The sequence below is a fragment of the Plecotus auritus genome, assembly GCF_963455305.1.
Source record: "Plecotus auritus genome assembly, chromosome: 5".
NCBI classification, from domain to species: domain Eukaryota; kingdom Metazoa; phylum Chordata; class Mammalia; order Chiroptera; family Vespertilionidae; genus Plecotus; species Plecotus auritus.
The window spans coordinates 173,328,643-173,353,287 of NC_137776.1; the positions used below are offsets into that span (position 1 = coordinate 173,328,643).

Genomic DNA, 24,645 nt, shown 5'->3' on the forward strand with positions numbered 1-24,645 from the left:
CTCCATTTTCAGAGTCCCCATCACAGAGAAGGGGCTAATGGGAAGGAGACAAGCATACAGGATCCACTTCAGTTGTATTTTTATTTTCTTCCTTGGAGTCTTATATATTTGCTTAAACTAAAACACATATGTGGAACTCATACTTAAATATGCACATGAGCACACTCCCATATAGGCAGGACATACACGAAAACGGACCTTCAAGTTACTCAGGATCTAATGCAGCCACTTGTGTGTAAGCAATCACTTACAGACACAAGAGTACAGAACTCAGACAGCTGTAGGCATCTATACCAAATGCCCACATTCCCCTCTTGCAATACAATCACTCTCATCCATGCACAGATGATCACACAGACACATGCTCTTCATACACAGAGATGGAGAGGCATGTGAACAAACACACACATCCACTTTCACTAGCATATTAAGACCTAAAAACACACCCAGGCACACTCGGCAACTCCAACCAAGCTCAGACCAAAACACTCTCTGAAACACTCAGTCACAAGCACATTCTTGCGTGTGGCCATAGATCCAGTTCTGACAATTGTATTTCCCAAATGTCCTCATTGCTTTCTTCAAATGCACCATTCTAAGAATCTCGGTGAGTGTGCTTTTCTGAGAACTCCCCTTACCATGATCCTTATTAACCGCAGGAACATACTTTCTCAATGAGAACATGTACTCTTTTGTTAATGTGGTCATGGAGTGATGCCCAACAGGAAGAAGCAACGTGTGTTCCCCACCTTGAATCATTTCACAATCCCCTGAGGGATTCAGTGTTTCATCAAACACTCATTTGACGCAGACGAAACCTTTTCTGAAACTCTTGTCTGTGGTCCCCCTGGCTGTGTCAGCCCACCTGTTTCTGGGATCATCCAGAAGAGCTGCCCCTCTGCGGCCATCCCATCTTTTGGCCCTCCTCAAGCCCAAATTACTCATTATGAGACCAAGATGTCAGACTTCTCTCCCCCATTGCAATAAGTACCACTTTCCACCAAATTATTTTAATGCTTCCTTTATGACAGTCATAACTTAGTAGGTAATCAATTTAGAGTGACATCAAGTGACAAAGTGACAGAGTGCATTTGACATATTTGCTTCAAAGATAGTGGTTAAAGATGGATATTTCCTGCATGTCTCTTACAACCATATTGAAAAATTGAAGTTTATAGAGAAGACATATAAAATGAGAACTGAATTTATAAAAAAAAATACATCAGGGATTATTAGTTAATAATGACCGGGATGTTTGTGAAGATGCGTTCATCAGGTGTCCTTAGGAAATGGGTGCAGGGTTTTAACCTTTGTGAGGAAACTGACTTAAAGTGGAGGAGGATCTGAATCAGAAGCCTTCTGAGTCATCATGTAGAATTTAAATTGTATTCAATAGAAAAGGGAAAAGTGAGCAAAGGCCCAGTGTAGTAGAAACAATCACAACTGCTTTGTTTCAAGGCAGCCAACACATAAAATATGAGGTGCTTTCTATTCAAAAGGATCAAGAGAAGAATTGTGTCCTTTTCTGATGTTACCAGGGCAGGTCTCTTATTTATAATTCAGTTATATATTGTAAGAGTTAAATTGAGTTTCCCTGTCCTCAGTGCCTAGGCTGAGTTGGTTGAAACATCCACCCGCAGGTTCTATATTTTAGCACAGTATTTATTTCCTCCACACTGTAGACTCCGTGAGAGTAGCAGTCCTGTGTGTCCTGGGTACCACTGAAGCACCTTCCCTTGGTGCAATGCCTGCTATGCTGCAGCATTTAATACTTGTCAACTGGACAAATATTGGGTACACCTGGGCAAGAGGCACCTGAGGAGTATTTGTGTGTCAGATGGAGGTTGTTGTTTCATCCTGACTGCCTTCTGCATCCACTGTTCCTTCTGGACTCCATGGCTTACCATCCAGCAAGGCTTTTCTCAGTCGTCGCCAGAAGATGTGCCGGCCCAGGACACTGTCCTCCCACTCTAGGTAAGTGTTCCTGCTGAGAAGGCGATACAGCTCCACCTGCTGCCGGAGCAGGGACTTCTCCACCTTCTGCAGGACGATGAAGATGATGCCCGCGTGACTGCTCAGGAACTGCCAGGTCTGGGCAATCTCGTACTCAAAGATGCACCATCGGCTCTGGATGAAGTGCTGGGACACCACCACAATGACCTTCCTGCTCTTGTGGAAACCTTCCTGGATGATGTTGGCAGCAATGGCCACGCCAGGGATAAAGTCTCTGTAGTGAAGGCAGAGCTGAAAGGGGGGTACCCCCTCCTCCAGGTTCTTCACCAACTCATTCCTCACCCAGTCTTCATCGTGGCTGGAGTAGATGACAAAGGCATCGTAGATGCTGTCCCCTTTGCCGTACCTTTTGCAGCCAGCCAGAAGCATCAGGTGGAAATAGAACTTGTAGACCAGAACGGCAGCCATAGATACCACGAGTACTGAGAGAACTGACACACTAATGATAGTTTTGTTCATCTGACAGGTGGTGTTTCTAAAACTGAGCACAGGCACACCCTGCATAGCTAAAGGTTTCTTACACATCATGTGTTCAGCTCCCACCAAGATGCGCCTGTGGTCCTGGACCCACTGCAGGAAACGCATGTGTTCACAAACACAAGCAAAGTTATTCTGGGTCAGATTTAAGGAAGTTACATTGCTTGGAAAATGCTGTAGTTCCTGCCCATTGGCGGCCACTATACGGTTAAAACTGCAGTCTAGAACCCAGAGAGAGAGATTTTTATAAGGAAGCATATCCAAGGACAAGAGGTGGTTGTGACTCATATTTAGCACCTGGAGTCTAAGGAGTGAGCCGAATGCCTCTTGGGACACCTGTTCCAGTTGACACTGAGAGAGGTCCAGGACAGTCAACTGAGTCAGATCTCTGAAGATATTTGGAAGGAATGCATCCTGAAAGGAATTGCCAGCCATTTTCAAGACTTGGAGGCTGATCAAGCCATCAAAGATGCCCTGGAAGACAATCCGGATGTTAGTGTAAGAGATATCAAGGTAAAGGAGGTTTTTGAGTGAGAGGAATACTGAAAAATCACTAGCTTGTTTCAAAGTGGAATGCTGGAAATCCAGATGTTCTAGTTGCTCTAAGCCCATGAAGTTTGAAGTCATGGTAATAATATTATTGAAGCTCAGATCTAAGTGTTTCAGTTGGGTTGTCCCAAAACCACGGTGAGAGCAGCAAGACTGGAAACTCAAGCCATTTCTACTGAGATCTAGAAACTCAAGGTTTGTTAGATGAACTTCAGTAAAAGTGGTAATACCTTTGTTGGCAGTGAAAACAAACTGCTTGAGAAAGGTAAGCTCCAATGTAGGAAAATGTTCAAATTTACAATTAGACAATTTTAAGTATTGCCATTTGAAACCTTTTGGAAGGATTTCTAGCCTGTCTATATTCAGACTCACCAGAGATATTGCAGAAGCATCTGCCAAACAATTTAAAAAGCCCAAGTCATCCTCTGGAAAGTCTTTGAAGTGTGCTATCCGGAATTCTTCAATGGTCAAATTGCATAGTCCCTCCAGGGCAGATTTGTCAAAGTTTACTAAGATCCTTTCATTTTTAAATTCTCCCAGAATCAACCGATGGATCTTTAAACCTGCCAGACCTTGAACACACATTTTCATGACCTCTGCACTATCAAAATTACTTCTCAAAGTCAGTTCATGGAGCTTAATTTTTTCAAAGGCACCTGGTTGGATAAAGTCTAAAGGGTTGAGGGACAGGTCTAAAGAGAGTTTGAATGAGGGCATTTGATGTAAAACCTGCAAGTCTTCATGGTAAATATTTCGAATCTTATTATTGGAAAGGTCCAAGTGCTCTAGGTTAGGCAGATTAGAAAAATAGTCCGGTAACTTGAAGGAATCGATTAGATTGTGAGCCACATTAAGCTCCTTCAAGGATTTCAGATGTCTGATGGGGAAGTCCTCTAGAGATGGTAGGTTTGTCTCCACAGCCACTAGTGTCTGTAGACTTGGTAGTCCAGAAAAGGCTCCTGGGGCTAAACTCTGGATAGGGTTTCCTGTCAATATCAAGATGGAGAGATGTTTTAGGCCTTGATATGCATCATCTTCAATCTTCTGAATTTCACACCTATAGGGAAAACAAATACAGATTATATGTTTCTGATGAATAGGGAGCCCACAATGGAAAAACAGCATCATCTATCTCTTCCCACAGCTTTGACATGCCATACAATTGTGAACAGGCAAAGATGCCAAAACTGATGATAGCAGGGACACATGGGAAGCCTCACAGCTTGGGTATTATCTTATAAGCCATAGTGACAAACTCTTTTTCTCTAAATACGTTTTTATTGATTTTAGAGAGAGATGAAGGAAGAGGGAGAGAGAGAGATAGAAACATCAATGAGAGAGAACCATGGATCGGCTGCCTCCTGCACCCAACTTGTCCCTTACTGGGGATTGAGCCCACAATCAGGCATGTATGTGCCCTGACCAGGAATCTAACCTGTGACTTTTTGGTGCATGGGATGGCACTCAACTGAGCCACCACAGCCAGGGCAACAAACTCTTTTATCACACATACTAAGCAGAGACAATACATCCATCAGAACAAAATCAGTTAAAGATCAAAAATTGGGTCGCATACAGAAGGGAAGGCTGGGAGAGTGTAATAGCTGGGGATCAACGTTAGCCATTCCCTGCTGCAGGTAATTGTGACCATACATCTGATTGATACAGACAGTCCAATTAGTTGTTGGGCAGGATAAATGACTGGTGAATGTCAATTTCAAAGATAGAAATTATACTTAAGTGTCGCAGGTACCCTTAATGTTGACAAAAAGTTGTAATTATCACAGGTAAATGTTAGTGATAAGGGTGAGTTTTATTGAAGAAAAATCTACTAGGAGAGTTTGTACCCAGGGAACAGACTTAGACAAGGGGGGTGAAAGCAGGCTTCTCTGAAAACATTTAAGTTGAAATTTGAAAGATAAATAGGGACGAACAAGAAAAGGAAGTGAGCACAACAGCAGGTACAAAACCCTCAAGTTAGGTGGCAGCCATCATACACAGAGGAACTGTGAGAACCAACTTCTTCGTCCAGAGTCAGAGAAGGAATTGGAGGGGTGTGAGAAAGGATTGTGGAGAACGGAAGTTAAACTAAGGCCTGAGGCTTTAATACCAGAAAAAAGACTTTGAATTATACCCCAAGTGAAATAGAAGCCATGCTATACAATGTTCATAGAGGTATCCGTGAGACAAGGCTTTTATCCAGCCAACCAACAGTGAGCTAATGGTCAACTCTTGCTAGCATGGCAAGTGCCTTCCAGTTACAGTTTGTAAATGATTCCTTTCCTAGTCCAACCTGAATTTTATTGGCAATGTTTCCACTTGCCCTATCTCCTTCAGGAGGTTCATGGGCAATACAAGCATTTCAGTCCAGGCTTCTGTTATTGATGTAACTGGATAGAAGGTAGCGGGTGCAGTAGAAAGGACAGTGGAAGACGAGGCCGAGACATCTGGGTTCTGGCATCTCTGCTTGTCCTTTTCTCCAGCGTGATCTCAGGAACTCCGTTCCTCCTCAGGGGCCTAAGTTACCACATTTCTAAATGAGGCAGCTAAACATGATTCTCAAGTTACTTTTAGCTCTATAATTTCATAGTCCGTAATCTTATGTATATATCATTCCATGCATCAGGGCAAGACTGGAAGAGTCTTGCTATGTCTCTGTCTCATCAAAAGGTGCTCATTACTTTAGAGAAATCAAGTCCTAAGATGAAGTAAACATTGAACTTGGAAGTGGGAGATGTGAACTTGTATCTCTAGTCTTCCTGCAAGCAAGATACATGAACATAGATAAGTCACTTAAACTTCCCCTGCCTCAGTTTCCTTGTCTATAAAAAGACACAATGTATCAATAAGTCTCTATAGAAAAAAGAGGCTTCCTGGCCTATCACAAAGCATCCTTAGACAACTAGTTGATTTACTGTATGTGAACATTGTAAAGCAATATGAATAGGCATAGACTGTCCATTATACCATTGTGTACCCTTGTTCTCCTACTGGCTAACCAGAGAGGAAGCTGCCTCTCTCTGAGCACATATTAAGGTCTCTGAGAAAAGTCCCTGTGGTAGGTGATGGATCAAAGATGAATTATAAGGGACATTGTTTGATAAGAAACTACTTCTTGTTTAAAAAAGAGGGAGGGTTGGTCTGTCTACCTCCATACAGTTCTTGACAAGATTCCTAGTGAGAAAACTGAAGTTTAGAAAGTAATGAAATGCTATAATAATAATACTTTATGCTTATCCAGTTTCCTTTATTAAGATTTTAAGTATGTATAGCATGTCAGCATTCATTATCACATTTAACCCTATGACGTAAGTTTCATCATTTCTGCTTCACAGATGTGGAGCTGGAGATTCAGGGAGATGAAGTGACATGCCTCAGGCCACGTGGCTGTACATATTGGTGGAGGACCTGAGCCCACGGGCTCTAAAAAATACACCACTGCCTTTAACATGCCCACTCTTCTTTGTTACACTCTGTCGGTATCTGAGTTAGAGTGTGAAATATCAGATGCTCACTCTTTACAGAAACATCTATTCTAGAAGTGTATGTCACTCTAGAACTATAGTCTTTATCAGGACTATCCATAATAAAAAAGCCATATATGCAGTGTTTCTCTATTTTCACAAACTGTTATAGAAACTATGGTTCATTATTGAGTCCACTAGCTAAATATAGTTCACTGTTTTTTAATAAGACTCCTAACCAATATTTTAAGAATATATTTTTATTGATTTCAGAGAGGAGGGGAGAGGGAGAGAGAGATAGAAATATCAATGATGAGAGACAATCATCGACCGGTTGCCTCCTGCATGCATCCCCCTCCCCCCCCCGCCCCGCTCCACTGGGGATCGAGCCCCCATTGGGGGCATATACCCTGACTGGGAAACAAACCGTGACCTCCTGGTTCATAGGTCGATGCTCAACCACTGAGACACACAGACTGGGTAAGCCCCCTAACCAATTTTAAGATTCAATTACCCCTCCCCAAATAATGATAATAACTTAATCTGTCATAATGAATGATATATTCCCTGCATCAGAAAGGGAAATCTTAGTCAGTGTTCTCCGCCCACAGCAGATGTTTCCCTTAGATCTTGCCATCTTTCTCCTTGGGTTCCTTGTATCTTCCTAATTCCCTATTCTCTACTTTACTTTTAATCCACTCAGCTCATGAAGTCTGTCTTGACTACCCACTGCAGAGAACACCCTTCTTCTGAAAAATGCAGTGTGTAGCTTCTAGTTTGCACTTAGCTTATCACTGACTCTTACCTATTTTTATTTTTATCTCAGGTTCAAAATCCAAAATCCAAATCAGTAATATTTGTTGAATGTCTGTTATGTGCCCAGCACCATGCTCATGATTTTAACATAGTAACTCTTTCAGGTAAATATGCCCTCCTTGGTAGCTGAGATTGAATGCTATATCTCAGCAGACTTTTGATTCCTAAGAGTGTACATATAGCAAGTAGTCATCTGCTGATGATTTTGAGACCATTTTCTCTCCTGACTTAAAAGGAAGTTCAAAATAGGATTATCCTTAGAAACTATCTCTTGTCTAACTATGATTTCACATATTTTGTATGTAAAATGGAGAACTGGAGAAGGCAGATGAATTGTCCAAAGTTATATGGCAAGTAAGACATATATCAGATAGATGAAAAAGTGACTGAAAGGATAGAACAGTGAACATTGTACCTGGTGCAGCGTCTAAAAGCTTGTCATTACCTGGATAAATCCAGCACCTGCAGTTCTGAGAAGTTGGAGAAGCTGTGGCTGCCTAAATGCCCCAGGGGGTTAAAGCTCAGGTCCAGGTTCTTAGTTGATGTAGGGATGTTATCAGGAATTTTGTAGAGATTCAGCTCCATGCACTGGTAAGTAACATTAGGAACCACCTGCAATGATCACACGTTAGATGCAGTGTCTTAACGCACCTCAACACACCTTTCCCTTCTCCTTGGCCAGAGTCGGAGAGGTCTCTAAGACAACTTGCATCCATCACCCATCCATCCATCTACCAACCCATTTACTTACTCACTTCATACTTACAAAACATCTTACTCTGGATTAAGAAGGGAAGAGCACCTACCATGTACCTACTATTCTAACCTCTGCTATAATAATGGCAGCATTTAGCAAGAACCAGTAGTGGTGAAGAGCTGAAGCTCTGGAGTCCACAAGCCTAGGGCTTCACCTCAGCTCTTCCATGTGATTTAGAAGACTGTTTTCCAAGTAACGCCCCCATTGTATACAGCCTGGGAGACTGACAGTCAAGGTGTTCAGACCTTCCTTATTCATAGCCCAATTGCTTCTCTCCCTTGGCTTATTGACCTCTGTGCAGGTGATGGAGAAATGGGGGAAAATAGTTGGAGTGCCTAGACCCCTATGGTGGAACCTGGTCAATAACATCCAGTGCTTTATGCTGACTTGGTTTCTGTGTCAGCTTCTATTATACTTTCCCAAATTTTCTGTAATCCCTGTTCTCCAAAAACCCATTTGATTTCTGGATTCTCTGATTTATCTAAAAACATGTCTTGCTTAAGTCAGCTAATTGTGGCTTTCTGTTGTTTAACACCCATAAGAACCTTTAAAAGGATTACAGGAGATAAGGCATTTAAAGAGATGATCAATAAATGTTGGCTTTTACTATCATTAGTTGTTATTAATTAATTGCTATATATCAGTATATTTCTTAAGTTATATACTTTAATATTCAACTAAACTTTTTAAGGAAGAATTTCTAGAGGTGAAAGAATATGCATAAAGTCTTACAGGCCAGGCCATATGTGCAGGTCCTCACTTAATGCACATGTCTGCTTAAATGCCACCTTTAACAGGAACCTCACAGGCCACACTGTCTAATAGAGGATGGTGCCAGGCACTCTTCTCTCACTGCCTTTTATCCTGCCATCCAGGAGGTATCACCATCTAACATCATGTTGCCCATGCAACTGTTCCATCTGTATTGTTCGTCTCCCTGACTAGGTTGTAAGGTCTGATGGTCTTGCTCTCTGCTATGTCTCCAGCACTCAGAATGGTGCCTGGAAAATAGTCAATGCTTAATAAATATTTGTTCAATAAGTGAATTACTGATTGAATGGAGGTTTGTTTAAATCCCAATTGTAGGCATTTTCTGTTTAGTGTTTTGGGCAGTACAAAGACCAATGTGATGTGGCTTCAGACTTCAATGAGCTCACATCTAGAGTAAGGGTTAAAACAGTGAAATAAGCCAGTCAGAGAAAGAAAAGTACCATATGCTTTCACTCATAGGTGGAATCTAATGAACAAATGGAACTAACAAGGGAAATAGAGACAGACTCATAGATAGACAGCAGGCTGACAGCTCTTGGGGGTGTGAGGAAAGGAGGTGGAGGGTTGGGGGGGTGTAGGGATTGAGCAAATAAGGGGGAAAAAAGAGAGAGGGGAAAATATATATATTGAAAAGGCCTATTAGACCAGGCTTAGAAATATATTTCCACTGGTTCAGAAAAGATAGAGATCAATTCTGCATCAAAGGATAGTAGAAGTCTTTTGAGAAAGAGAAGATTTAAAGGTGGGTCTTAAAGGATGAACAAGATTTGGATACATGGAAAAAGGGGAAGGCGGGAGAAGGGGAGTGAGGAGAGTGAAAAACTCATTCTTATCAGCTGGCATGTGAAGGGAGTGGTGACACCTGAGCCCAAGGGGAAGCCAGGGTCCGATAAGGAGGTGCTTATACTTTATCTTATGGCAATCCTTTTAAATCATTTGACACTTTGAAGTTGTGCAACTACTGTGTGCTAGGAACTGAGAGATAGTGATAAATAAAACCCACAATGGCTGTGCCCTCTTAAAGATTCTATCTCAAAGGGAAAGAAAATGAACAAATAAGCTAATATACACTGAGTGGCCAGATTATTATGCGTTCAGAGATCATAGTAATCTGGCCACTTGGTGTATATGTTACATATTATATAATGGTGTCCTATGTAAAATAAAGCAGCATAAAATATTAGGGACAAATATGGGGCTGGCAGCTGTACATGAAGTGATCAAGGAAGACTACCCAGAGGAGGTGACACTTAAGTAGAGATCTGAATGAAGTGAGGGATTAAGCCATTCAAATATCTAGGCCTGCACTGTCCAACATGGTAGCCACTAGTCACCCAAGGCTACTGAGCTTGAGAAATGTGAATAGTCTGCCAGCTGACATGGCTCAGTGGTTGCACATCGACCTGTGAACCAAGGGGTCGAGACTTGATTCCGGTTAGGACACATGCCTGGGTTGCGGGCTTAATTCCCAACCAGCGATTCTCAATAATTCTCTCTCATCATTGATGTTTCTATCTCTTTCGCCCTCTCCCTTAGGGGCAAAAAAAAAAAAAAAAAAAAAAAGAAAGAAAGAAATATGAATAATCTAAACTGAGATGTATGGTGAATGTAAAATATATACTAAAGACTTAGTACCAAATAAAGAATGTAAAATACTTTATTAATAGTGGTGTGTAAATTACATTTTGAAATAACTTTTGAATATATTGGGTTTAGAAAACTATGTTTTAAATTTAGTTCGTTAAATGAATGATTTAAACTTAAATCATATCCTGTGGCCCACATGATGTTACCAGTGGACAGCACAGATCTAGGGGGAAAGCGTTCTAGCTAGAGGAACAGTCAGTGCACAGGCCCTGTGCTAGGAACTGGTCCCGATAGCAGTGGAGAGTTACTATGTTTTTAAAGAGGGTAATTTGCTAGAACCAGGCCTCAGGAAAAAACAACAACTACAAATAAACAACAAACAAAAAATGTGCAGAGTACATTAAAGGAAGGGGGCTATGGAGTCAGGAGACTAGTCATTATCTAAGAGTGAAGGCCAGGGTCCTGAGGACCTGCCCTGGCTTGGCACAGAGGGATTGGGCAGGCTCTGGGGACAGAGAATATGAACCATGAGGGAAGGAAGAGTCAGGGGTGGCTGCAGTTTTATCCAGGGGTGACCACCCTGGTTGGATGGTCTCTTCCCAGCAACCTAACAGCAAGAGAGTCAGAGAGGACAACATGGTGTGGGGCGCTGGGCAGGGAACTGGGGAAACAGAGGACTCTGAGGTGACAAATTCATCTTTGTTCCTATTGAAGTCCACTATTTCCCCCATGTTCCTAATTTCAGGACTCGGGCTGGTTATACTTTTGTTGGGTGTCTGACCCTGCCACACCCTAAGATGAGGACATTCTCTGGGCTTTTGGCTTCTGCTGTGAGCTTCCAAGGCAATTGTGGAAACAAGAGAGATCCATCGTGAATGTGATTGCGAGCCAGCTGGCTCGTGTTTCACAGAGAAAGGAACCATTGCATTGGCTGGCATTTTATATCTTTCTCTCTCCTTTTTTCCTTCCTCTCGTTACCTCTCTCTTTTTCTATTTTTCTGTCTCTCCTTTTTTTTTTTTTTTTTTATTAAAATCTTTTTGCTTTTTATCCTTTGGATAGAACTATGCCTAGATTCAGAAGTCTGAAGTCCACATAGAAAGTTTCTTCTTGTTAAGAGACAAAAAAACATCTTCCCGAGATTGAAAGGGGCAGTGACTGCTGGAAGCTCAGTGCCCAGATCACCAGCAGAAAGAAATGACTCGAGGCAGCCTTCTTACAACTATCCATTGAAGGAGCTGATAGGATCCTGTTACAGATATGAGAACCATCTCAGAGAGGCTTAATAACTCCTTCAAGGTCACACAGCCCAGAAGCCTAAGAAGAGTGGTTTTCAGCAGGTCTGTCTGAACTACAGTCCTAAGTAGGACATGATCCCATGGGCTGCCTGTTAGTGCCTTGTAACTGTGAATTATTTGGTCCCTGTGGCTTCTCATGGCTTTAAGGTAATTTGATTCCTTTTTGGAAATGAAACTAACAAGGGCCCACAGTGGGAAGTTCTGCTCTTTTCTGAAAAAGCAAGACAAAGCACCCAGGAGATGAATGGACCCCGAACACATACCTGCACGCAAGGGTCCCAGCTCTCGGGTCTCAGGCAGGAGAGGAAGGCCATGGCTGGGAGCAGCGTCCCAGCCAGGCGGGTGAGCCACATTATCCCGGCATTGTCTGCCACCAGAAATGGCCCTGCCACAGCATGACATGCATTAACCGCCTGCCCAGCAGTCTCCCAGGCACTGCTGTCTTCTCTCCCTTGTGCGTGCCCCACGCCAATTACTGTATTCAAAGCAGCGCTGGGTGAGGGGCAAGAGGAAGTGAGAGTGGCAACCGTAGCATTCTGGACTTTTGTTTCTCTAATATTTACCCCCCCGTCTCAGGAGGGGAAGTTAGAAAAAGAAGAAAAAACGCCTGCAGACCAGTGGCTGGAGCAACAGCAAGAGGAAGCTGGCCGCTCTCCCAGTCAGTCATCTGACCTCAGCGTTGGTGAATTTAGGAAAACAATCCCACTGATCAAACAGTCCGCATAACTGTGTAGGGCTGCGGCCTTCCTGTGATGTTTTAGTGGCGGAAACTCACTGTGTCAGTTTCCTAGGGCTGCCATACAAATTCTCACAAACTGGGTGCTTTAAACAGCAGATATTTGTTTTATTCCACGGAGTCCTGGCAGCCAGAAGTCTTGAGATCAAGGGTTCAGCAGGTCGATTCCTTCTCAGGCTCTCTTCTAGGCTTGGAAGTGGCTATCCTCTCCCCATGTCTTCACATGGTCTTCCTTCTGTGTGTGTCTGTGTCCTAATTTCTACTTTGTACAAGGGCACCAGTCACATTGGACTAAGGCCTACCCATATGACCTAATTGTATCTTGATTATTTTTTAAAAGACCCTATCATCTCAAATATTGCCACCTTATGAGATGTGGGGTTAGGTGTTCAACATATGAAGGGGGGTGGGGCACAATTCAGCCCATCGCTTCATCCAACCTTGCAAAATCTTGGGAAGAAACTCATATTTATGACACTCATTGAAAATAAAGCTCCAGTGAAACATAGTTTGAAAATTAGTGGGACAAAGAATAGTAGGAAAGATTAGAGTGAAGACTCAAATATACAGAAATTCAAACCCAGGATGATTTATGGTTTTAGGTCATTGGCCACGTCATTTAAACTACTGAGCCTTCCTTCATTTCTGGTCTGAAAAATGGAATAATAACTTTTAATCACAACAGAAGCTGTGATTTATGAAATGCTTAGAATGAAAGCCATGTGACAGTAGTCAAATGATATAAGCCACTAAGCCTTAGATTTTTGGTCTTTAAAACAGAGATAATCACATTTGTCTTACACAATTAAATTAAGTTAATTTACATAAAATGCCTACTCTAGGGCATGGTTCATCTGTATATTCCATTAATTGGTACCTGATATGATGATTAACAATCTGAATAAAATGGGAATAAATATGTACCTCAAAGAGTTGTCATGGGTGTAAATAAACTGGTATTTATGAGGCATTTAGGATGTGTGTGGGATCCTAAGTACAATATAGGTTTCTGTTCAATATAAGAACATAGTAAAAAATGGGGATGTTGCTGGCATTGTGCCCTACCTAATTCTATCAGGATATCCTGCAGGCACCCCAATCCAACATATATGAAATCAAGTTGTGAGGAAGCATGCCATAGGGGACTGACTGAGCACATGTTCTTACAGAATTCTTCAGCACAACTGTAAAATTAAGCTGAAAAGAGTTCCCATGTCCAATCTTTGCTTTGAGGATGTGAGACTACATTAAGGTCTTGGAGCAGTGCCTGGCACAGAGTACCTGCTCAATAAAGTCTAGTTCTCTAGAAAATTAAAAGCATGTTGCTCCCACATAGTTCCCCAAGATGGAAATTTTCTTGGCTTCCTCTTTTCTTTCATCAAATGTATGTTAACTATACCTTTACTTCCTGTGTTCTTGATTTTCTGGCATGGGCATCCTGCTGAGGATACACTGCCCCTCCCAGGGCTGGCCAATTCCTAGAGATAGCCAGTGACTTGCCCTGGAGTGCACCTTTCCTATGCAAACTAACCCATCCAAGGCCCATTGCTAAACCTCCTTCTCTATCTGATTAAATACTCTAGGAGGCAATATTCCTCTGCCCTTATCATCACAGAGCCAAGTACCACACAAAGAGAGAAAGCCTTAAATGGCCCAGAGCCTGCTGAAATTATTCCACGAAGCCCATGTTAAGCCTGCTTACCCTGCCTTTCCTTGCCTTCCCCACAGAAAGTTCAACAAAGACTCCTGCCCATGCCTCACCCTCTCTCCTTCTGCTTCCTGAGGATCCCTGGTGCTTCCCCATGTGGTCCTGCCCCTGTGTGGTGTGGTGTGGTGTGCCCCTCCTCTTGGAAACTGTGAGTAACAAACTATCAATGATCACTTTCTCTTGATCTATGGGTCTCATCACACCTGAACAATAAAACCTACATTTTAAAAGAAATTATTCTACCAAGTCCTAGAGATTTTATCTATAAAACTAGAGGCCCGGTGCACACAATTCATGCACTGGTAAGTGCCGGCAAGGGGGGGGGGGCGCTTTCAGCCCGGCCTATGCCCTCTTGCATCTGGGACCCCTCAGGGGATGTCCACCTGCCCAGGGGGATTGGGCCTAAGCCGACAGTCAGCCATCCCTCTCGCAGTCTGGGGCTCTCGTAGTCCAGGACCCCTCACTCCTTACTGCCTGCCTGCAGCGGAGGTGGGAGAGGCTCCCACCACCGCTGCTGCACTTGCCAGCTGTGAGCCCGGCTTCTGGCTGAGTGGCACTCCCCCTGTGGGAGCACACTGACCACCAGGGGACAGCTCCTGCACTGAGCATCTGCCCCCTGGTGGTCAGTGTGCATCATAGCAATGGTTCGTTCTGCCGGTCATTCGCCTTTTGGTCGATTTTCATATTAGGGATTTATTATATAGGATAATTCTAAAATGTCTATTTTCATTTCTGTTATTCATACATCCCTTGTCCTAGATTAGTGCAATACATTGTTCATGGGTTGATCCGGGACTAGACCCACCTATTCCAGTGTCTCAACTCAACCATCCTTTATCCTGAAAGTAAAGCAGTCTTTCTAAAATGCAAATTGAATTACCTCATGCCATAATAATAATAATATTCTGAGGCTAGATATTGTCCATACCTCAATTCTTGGCCTTTTCACACACACACACACACACACACACACACACACACACACCACTCCACTTTGTAAAAAGAATAAAGGTGTGTTATTTCAGGCCAGACATACCAAAACCCCATTAGTAGGATGAGCACTTAAGTGAATAGAGTATATAAACATGTATAATAGTGCAAATCCTCTTTCTTGTTATTGGAGAGAAAACCTTTGACAGTCAAGATGAGGCCGAAGAGAAAGGGTTTGAGATAATCTCCTAGACTGTGTTTCATGAGGTATTAATACATGGGGTCTATAGAAGTCTTCCTAGAAAATTCTCCTATCTGTGACTAGAGAATGTATGATCATGCCTTATAAAGATGTGTCCTTTTCATGGGAAAAACACACGGTTGTTTACTGACCTTAATCAAAGATATCTCAGTTCTGGGTGCCTCTTCCAGAAGATAGGCTATGTATCAAATACAAAAGAGAAACTTTCAGATGTGGGCTATAAAATCTTATTTGATTTGTTGAAGGACCCACCACTCCAGGGCTAAAGGAAGTCAGACAGTGGTGATTGGCTACAGCCTGGGCCCATAAGTTCCAGTGCAGTACAATAATTAGTACACCTTGGGCACCAGAGTGGCATGGGACGTGGCATGGTTTTCTACCCCCTTCATGCAGAGCAAGGTTAACTCAGGACCAGTGATCATTGTCTCAGTGTAAGAACCCCTCTTCACAGCTTCGTGGAAGAAGTATTCAATGGTATTTGGCAGGTACTGCATACTCAGTAATAAATAATGAAAGAACAAAACTGACCTGTGTTAGATTAGGCTAATTGCTGTATCAACCTCCAAACTTTAGTGACTTAACACAATAAAAATTTATTTCTTGCTCATGAAATTCTCAGTGAGGATATTCCTGGTTGGAGGTACTCCAAGAATGATTCATGGGTCCAGGTTCCTTTTATTTCATTCCGCTGCCATATTCAACATGCAGCCTCCAAGTCTGCTGCAGAATGTGAGAAGAGCATGGGAAAGATGCATGGATACTTACTACCTCTGTCCAGGAGTGACATGCATCATTTCTGCTCACTCCATTGTCCAGAACTACCCCCACCCAAACTCTCTGACACACACATACACACCGTCACTGATGGGTACCACTTTACAGCACCAATCATATGAAAGGAAAGACAGATTGTTGATCAGTGGGTTTTCTGTGCCACAAACTTAGCATCCTGTAATAACCATTTCTTGGTGATTGAAAGAAATAATGAGTGAGCAAACCCAACATAGGCTGCTCAGAGAACAGAGTCCCCCTTCATTTGGCATATCTAAGAACCAGGTCTGATTCTGTCCACCAATTCTGTTTCACTTTTCTTTACACTTGTTAACATGTCTCAAACCAGCATGTGTCTCATCGGCAGAGTTATTTTTTTTCTTTAATAGTAGCAAATTAAGTAATAGTACTTCTTACAATCAATGGTGGTGTTTTAGATTCAATGAAGAACAGTTTGTCACTAAGAGGAGGAAGAGACACAGGCTCCATTCAGTACATAAAGGACACAAATGGTTAAACAAAGAATAAATAGGTTTGTTTCCTAAGGACACTGTAAAACACATACTAGACTAATGCATATTTTGCATCTATAAAGAGAAATAGAATCTTTCCTAACTGTTTTCAACTGAGGGAATCTCTTTTGTCTATGGATACCCATTTCCAGTTGTATCTACTAATGTGCCATGGACCAATGTTCCTGTGGTCATTAGTACAGAACTGCTGCTCTTAAACAGAGGTGTGAAGGGTATTCTCCTCATCCAGGTGACCAGATTTCCCATCTCTTGGGCTGGGTCCTCATGTGAAGCACTGCTCTGAAAGTCTCAATATATTTTGCTCTAATACCCCTAGTACCAGGGGCAAGTGAGTGCACCCCAACCCCCATCCCCAGGGACTAAGGCGAACAATCTAAGTAATGCCTTACTCATTTCCAGCCTGAATTGTATGTAATGTTTCCTGGGTCATTTCAAAATTATGTTGAATTTCCCGTGTCTTTATTGTTTGTCCTTACCAGTAGAATTTAAACTCAATAAAGGGTAGCAGGTTCCTTCAGTGTTCACGTGTCTTGAGTGCATGGGTAGGCACTCAGTAAATAGTTGATGAATGAATCAGTGAACAATATATCTGAATTTGTTTTCACTATGTAGCTGGTATTCTGTAGGCTTTGTCATCTTTCTAGATTGAGTAATAATGTAACTCTAACATATAAGTGATTATTCTGTGGCTCCTCTATGATTTTGTATCTCCTAATAGACCCTGGGAGCAACTACGCCCCAATTTAAACTTTTTGCAGAAAACACCATCCTATCCTGGGGTAGAAAAATTCCCTTTGTCTCTTTTAGTTATGAACCTGAGGCCAAGAGTCTCTTGGTTCATTATGGCGAAGAGACTCTTGTCTCTATTCTGTCTTCCTACTTCCCCAGTTTCCCATTGAGTCTCTGCTTGTTCATTCAGGCCCTGAAAAGGCATGCTGTAATGTAGAGAGAGTTATATTTAAAACATTGAATTATCCTACTTACTTTCCAGCAGCATCATTTCCTGATGTGACTTATTTTTAACATTACTGAGTTTCCTTCCACATAAAATGGGAATTACCAGGAAGCCACTGTAGGGAGGCACAGGTGGCCATCTGGATCACAGCATTGTAGGCCATTGAAAGACTTTCTTAGGCAGGTATCACTCCTGAGTGCTCACACAGCAGCCACCTGCCATGTCCAAGAGGGGTTGTCTGCCTCTCCCACCCAGCTTTTAGCTCCTTGATGACAGCAGTCAAATCCGGTTTATCTCTATATCCTCCCATCTATCACAGTGGCCGATACTTAGCAGGAGTTCAAAGCATGTTAGTTCACATCAATGACTGTGATGATAAGTTTGGATGATAATAGCAACTGATAATTTCATATACAGGCTAATAAAATCCAAGAGAGGACAGATTGTGTCTGTCACATTCATAGCGGTAGCCTCAATGCCTAGCCAGTACTTGGTATAAATCAGTGCTCAAGAAACATTGATTGAATAACAAAGAATGACTACATGATATATAATCAGCCTTTCCCTTGATTGTTGGTCAGTCAGATTTCTCCTCTTCTTTGTAACTTCTCTTGAAGAAGAGGAAGAAGAAATTGAAAAAGAGCATCTGCCCTTTTTAATAGAAGGCAACCTATGACACAATACCTTGAGCTATTATCTGAGGCAATCCTGTGCTTGCTTGCAGATCACATTATAACCCATCACCGTGAACAGCACATAGTAAGCCAGGGTACATAGCTTTGGAAGGAAAAGGGTACAGACATGAATAAACAAATATTATTTGTCAACCTTTGCGCCTATCTCCCACAGGAGAGGAATCTAGGAATCTAGAGACGACCAGATGGGAAAATGATGAACAAATATGCACACCATGCAAATAGACATGGAGCACTGAATACTATGCAGGGGACTCTTTCAGGTCAAGAGAGATAATTCAGTCCATACAGAGAGCAAAAGATGGTGCAGGATTTGGAGCGACAGTCCTAGAGGGGTTAACTCATCTCATGGACCCTCCACAGATCCCAGCTTCCACTGGCCTTTGGGAAGGCCTTACCTATGCACTCTCCCTTCCACTGCAGAAAGTGTCATCCCCAAACCCTGTTCCTCGCAGGCACTCCTCCACTCCTGCAGGTCCTTGATCCTTACCTCTTCTCTTTCTTCCAAAGTCCAGGCATTCTGGTAGCTACAGAGTTCGATAAAAGTTGTTCATTTTTTTTTCCTGCTTGTTTGTTGGGTAAAAGAAAGGGGAATCTACTGACCCCAAGGAGAGGAATGTGGGACAAAGAAACCGTTGTGGGATGGCCACCATGGGGTGAAAATAAAAATAGACCCAAAGGATGGGTACTTGCATGGTGAAGCTGAAACTCTTTTCAACCAATTATTTTATACTTCATGCTTCTATAAGTACTTGCCTCCTTTCCTGCTTTGAGTCAAAATAGGAAAAAAGAAAAACATTGTCCAATACCTTGATGTTAGAAGGTTTTGGCTCCAGGGAGCAGGAAGATGCAGAGAGAGAGAGAGAGAGAAAATGAAAGGCTTAATGTGGCATTGTGGGAAGGAATTTTGCTTTGGGTAACATAAAATATGTTTAGAATGCTAAACATAAATATGTTTCTATTTCGACTCTGCCCTTTTGATCCATGCTAAAGGGACCATAGCTTTCTCATCTTTGCTCCTATAGAATTCTGCCCAGGGAACTGTTCAGAGTGAGTATCCATTGAATGTTTCCTGAATGGCACGATAAAGGACTAATCTCAGTGATGGAATAATCACTGAAGTGCTTGGTCTCTGCATTCATTTGGGAGTCTTTGCTTCTAACACATCCATCACTTCCTAGCAGAGTGACTTCCACCAAGTCACTTAACTTCAGTAGCCCTAGCTTCCTCTACATACAATGCTCCTTGTAAGGAGAAAATGAGACAATGTAGGCTAAGACCATAACAACCTTACGATTTATTTATTTATTTATTTATTTATTTATTTATTTATTTATTTATTTATTTATTTATGTTCATACTCGCTGAGGATTTCTCATTGCTCATAGAAGAATATGATTTCTTAGTGTCTCCCATCTTTGAGTTTGCATTTCCCATGTCTTGAGAAGATAAAGTAAATGGCTGATGGAGTTCCTGTTACTTTGTGGGTTTAATTCCCACAAACGGTTTTCTTTACTAAAGGGGCACGTGTCACTTTAACAAGGGCTACTGAAATGAGTTTGAAAAGGAGGTGGTGACTCAGGGTGTTGGGGTGGCGGAGTGGGGGGCCTTGTCTTCCAAGGCTTCAGGCTGAGCTCAAAGCTGATCTCCACATAGTTGTCTGTCTCCTTCTTCAGCATCCCTACTCCCAGCCCACAGGCTCACACACACCAGGCCACAGTGATCTCGCCTCTCTCTGAATTTCCTTACAAATACTGTCCTGGCCTTTATACTTACTTATCTTCATTGAAAGACAGTTTATCATAACTCATATCCCTCCCAAACCAGGAAATCCCCCAGGATAGAAACCGTTGTTTGCCATATAGTATTCTACATAGCACTTTAACATGTAGCAAAAGTCAACTAATGGAAGGAAGGAAGGGAGAGGAGGAGGGAGGGAGGGAGGGAGGGAGGAAAACAAATGAGTGGACTTGATAACAAAATACTTTTTTTAAAGTAAAAATTGGAAAACTATTTATACCTTCCCCAAACACAGTAAAATTATTTGACATTACAATATAGCGCAACATGGAGTTCAAATATGATGCAACTAAAAAAAATAAAATCCTCATTCTCAGCAAAATGAAATGAATACTCTCTTCATTTCCTTACACTGAGGTGTACAATGAACCTCATGGGCCCAGCTGCCTTGGGGCCTCTCTATAGACATTTGCTTCGTGTCCACCAGCCGCAAGCCTCCCCTCTGCCCCTGCCCCAGCCCAGCTGGAGAACACATGCCAGAGATTGGCAGTTCCAAAGTCTCTCCTGCTTGTGGTAGGTGGTTTCCATGAAGTTGCCTCGTTCCCATGGAACTCCTCCACTTTTAAATGTGCTGAAGAGTGAGTTTGCAGAGACTCAGAGCCATATGGCCAGGCTGAGGGGCAGCATATGGTTGGAGACGGCTCAGTGCTGATCCATCGCATCTTTCATCTCTCTTTACACAGGAGACAGTGATGGGGTCAGGGCTCTGTATATTGAATTGCTCTGTCCTTCAGGTGGGAAATGAGGCTCCCAGAAACAGCATCCATGTTCAAGCTCATTTTAGTTTTCTTGGTCATGGTGTGGGTAGAGTGCAGAGAAATATCTACCTATACTCGTACTTGTGGCCAATGGAAAGTACATTGTTAGGGGTAGAGGTTCAGCCTGTGAACTTGAACTATGGGCTGTCCAGGAGAAATAGGACTTTAGGTCAACCTGACTAGGTCTCACCTGCAGGTGTAGTTTATGCCAATATACACTGCAGATGAAGCAAAATAGTCCCATGAAAATAGGGAGCTGACTGCTAAACAGTTAATGAAATGAGATGACACATGGAGAGATGAGTTCTGTGGTGGAAGCATGGGAGATAAATTTTTTAATAAGCTAGAAGAGTTGAAAAAGGGGTGATAGAGAAGAAAAGTAGAAAGTGAACTGCAAGGCATCAAAGAGGGAGTAAATAATTCAGGACCTGTCTCTGAAAATGCCGGGTCACAGTTTGCCCTCTTCACCTGACCTCACTACCAACACCCTCATTATTGTGAGGACAAAGAATAGTACTGTCATTGCGTCAAATTCCAGGAAGTTTGCCTGGGCCAAGTGGTTTGGCTGTGCCCCATCATTTGTCTCTCTTTAGTCAAATTCCCAAGAAGGAAAGCTCTTGTTTCCGTGAGTAATTACTTTTTTTTAAATGAAAACTAAAACTTAGTTATGCATGTAATTTGGGTACTGGAAATATTAAGGGGAACACTTTATGAAGTATACGAGTGTCTAGCCACTGTGCTGTGCACCTGAAACTGATACAAAACAATACTGCAGGTAAACTGGAATTGAAAAAATATAATTAAAAAAACAGCAATTAGTTATATAAATGTACTCTTTCATACAATTAAACCTGGCAAAGCCTGAACTCAAATCCAGATTTTTTTTTAATTCCAGGTACATATATTCTCAAACAAACCAACAAATAAGTAGGCAATGGGGAAATAAATCCTTTAAAATGGAAAAAGCATCAGAGAATACCTGGGGAAGAAAGACAAGCAAGGAGATAAAAAGGGTTTTAGAACCTTGAAATACAACAAATCAGTGCAGTTCTTGCCATCACCACCATTGCCATTACTAACTGAGGTCCAGTTCAGGGGTCAGAGAATAGCTTTGGTAACAATGCACCACTGAACCATCACTAGAGCCCTAAACAACTTTATTGATGCTTAGCATACAATTCACCCACTTAAAGTGTGCAATCCAGTAGTTTTAAGTATATTAATAAACTAGAGGCCCAATGCACGAAATTTGTGCAAGAGTAGGCCTTCCTTCCCCTGGCTGCTGGCACCAGCTTCCCTCTGGCACCCGAGACTTGCAGCCCTGGCTTCATCCGGGAGGACGGAAGGACATCCAGTCTAATTAGCATATTACACTTTTATTATTATAGATATGTCCAACCATGACCACAGTCAGTTTAGAACATTCCCATCCCCACTAAAAGAAGCCCTAGACTCCTTAGCCCCTGCTCTCTCTTCTCTTCATTGCCTCAGCCCTGAGCAACCACTAATCTTCCTTCTGTCTCTGTAGATTTACCTTTTCTTAACATTTCATATAAATGGAATTATAGAACATGAGGTATTTTATGACTGGCTGCTTTCACATAGCACAGCAATTTTCAACCAGTGTGCCACAAGCATGTTTAAAACATGAAGCTCCTGGCTATCTACTTAGGGGCACTGATCTCACCTCCCTTAGATTGTCAAATTAAAAAATGGCAGCAGCCAACACAACAATAGTCATCCAGTGTGAATGAATCAAAATTACTCCTATTTTTTTTGTCAGATTGGCAACAAATATATTTTTTGGGTGCCTCAGAATTTTAGTCATTAGTTTAGGTGTGCCATGAGATGGAAAAGGTTGAAAATTGCTGACATGGCACACTGTTTTCAAGGCTCATCCATGTTGTAGTATGTATCAGTAGTTTATTCCTTTTTGATGGCCAAATAAGTTTCTGTTGCATGGTTATACCACAATTGGGTTATCCAGTTATTAGTTGATGTAAACATTTGGTCTGTTTACATCTTTTGTTTTTCGTTGTATACGTAGGAGTGGAATTGCTGAGTAATGTGATAACTGCATTGTTAATCATTTGGAGAATTGCCAGAGTGTCTTCCAAAGTGACCATTTCACATTCCTGCCAGCAGTATACGCTATCAACGCCTGCTGTCATCTGCCTTTTTTATTATATCCATCCTACTGAGTGTGAAGTGGCCTCTCACTGGGGTTTTGATTTGTGTGTCCCTGATGACTAATGGTGTCAGGCATCCGTTCAAGTACTTATTGGCCATTTATATATCTTCTTTAGAGAAATGTCTACTCAAGGTTGTTATCCATGTTTTAATTGCATTACTTGCCTTTTTATTATAGAAATGTAAGAGCTCTCTATATATTCTGGGTGCTAGTCTTGTATAGATATATGATTTGCAGATATTTTCTCCCATTCTGTGGGTTGTCATCACTTACCTCTTGGTATCCTTTGAAACACAAATGTTGAAGTTTTGAAATCTAAATGATCATTTCTTTAGTTGTTTATGCTTTTGATGTCATATCTAAGAATCCATTGCTAAGCCTGAGTTCCTGAGGATTTGTCACTAGTTTTCTTATAAGGATTATATAGAGGATCACTTTGGGCGATATTGTCATTTTACCAATTTTAAGTCTTTCAATCCAGCTAACAATCTAGTGATCTCATTTCCGTTATTATACTTTTCAACTCTAGAATTTCCATTGGGTTCATTTTTATAATACGCATACCTACCGTTTAGTCTATATTTGCAATGAATATACCAATATCTGCCCAGTTGCCATTTCTCACAAACTCAACTGTTTTGGGGAAATCTCTAGATCCTGAAATTCTCCACCCTCTTTTGTAAACGAAGGCAGCTCTTGGGGAAGAGATTGGAAACTATCTGTTTAAGGCTTGTTTCCCCCCAGGCAAATTCCTGAGCCAGGGCTCTGAAGCTGGAGGTTGGGAGGGTGCCCTGCTTCTCTCTGAATGACACTCCCTGCTATAGGAGTTGAGTGCTCAGTGGATGGTGGTGTCAGTAGCATCCAGGCTTGCTGGCTTGCTTCTCCCGGCTTGGAAACATTGCCTTACCAGCTGGGACAAGGGAGGCTGGCCTCTCAGTATCCTCAGTGTTCTTGCCCAAGGTGGAGCCTCCATCCCGTTAGTGGAGGCTGAGCAGAAGGAGGACGCAATCACCATATGGCTGTGCTTCACACAGGACTCAGCCTCAGCAATAGGTAGCTGGGGACCAGATGAGGAATGCTGACATGCTACTCCCTCTGGGAAGATAGCTTCTCACTGAGTGACTGGGGGAGATGCAGTCCTGTATTCCTGGTAGCACAGTCTGGAGTCCATTGCTGTCTCACTCGGCTGGGAGTGGGAAGTGAGGGAGTCTTGGTTCAGATACTATAGATTCTCACTATTCCTTCTGAGTTTTTTAGATTTTTCTTGAATAAATGTTTGTTTATTTGATATATGCCCTTTGGACCACTTCTAGAGACTACATTTTTTAAAAAGTAATTTTCACCAGTTTCTAAAGGGAGGATGTCTACAGAGCTCCTCATGTCAGGCCAGAAGTGGAACCCAAACATAGGTCATTTTTATACCAAAGTTAATAAGGCCCATAATCACAGGCCCATAATCATGAGCAAACAAAAGAACCATGGAGAGGAGGTAACTAGACACAAAGATAGGAAAGAAATGTAAGAAAAGTGCATAATGGAGAGAGAAACGACAGCAAGAAGACAGAAAAACAGATAG

At 42.1% G+C, this 24,645-nt stretch overlaps 1 protein-coding gene across 4 annotated transcripts; it reads right to left on the reverse strand.

Moving 5' to 3' along the window:
• Positions 1 to 997: 997 nt before the first annotated feature.
• On the reverse strand, positions 998 to 12,284 carry TLR4 (toll like receptor 4). 4 transcript variants are annotated; one of them, XM_080667515.1, is made up of 4 exons: positions 11,994 to 12,281; positions 7,765 to 7,931; positions 3,412 to 4,096; positions 1,004 to 2,964 (listed from the first exon to the last, which is right to left on the reverse strand). In XM_080667515.1, exons 1-4 carry the CDS (start codon positions 12,081 to 12,083, stop codon positions 1,834 to 1,836), a joined length of 2,073 nt encoding a protein of 690 aa, XP_080523641.1. In that variant the 5' UTR covers positions 12,084 to 12,281; the 3' UTR covers positions 1,004 to 1,833. The 4 variants fall into 4 exon arrangements, with proteins under 4 accessions (XP_080523640.1, XP_080523642.1, XP_080523641.1 ...); XM_080667514.1 differs by having other exon boundaries at positions 998 to 4,096; positions 11,994 to 12,284; XM_080667516.1 differs by having other exon boundaries at positions 998 to 4,025; positions 11,994 to 12,213.
• Positions 12,285 to 24,645: the final 12,361 nt, after the last annotated feature.

Coding starts and splice junctions, on each gene's coding strand:
- TLR4 (XM_080667514.1), bottom strand. CDS start 12,083: ATGTGGCTCACCCGCCTGGCTGGGACGCTGCTCCCAGCCATGGCCTTC. Junction 7,932..11,993: donor GCTGGGACCCTTGCGTGCAG/GTATGTGTTCGG, acceptor TGATCATTGCAG/GTGGTTCCTAATGTTACTTA. Junction 4,097..7,764: donor CAGGTGCTGGATTTATCCAG/GTAATGACAAGC, acceptor TTTTCCCTATAG/GTGTGAAATTCAGAAGATTG.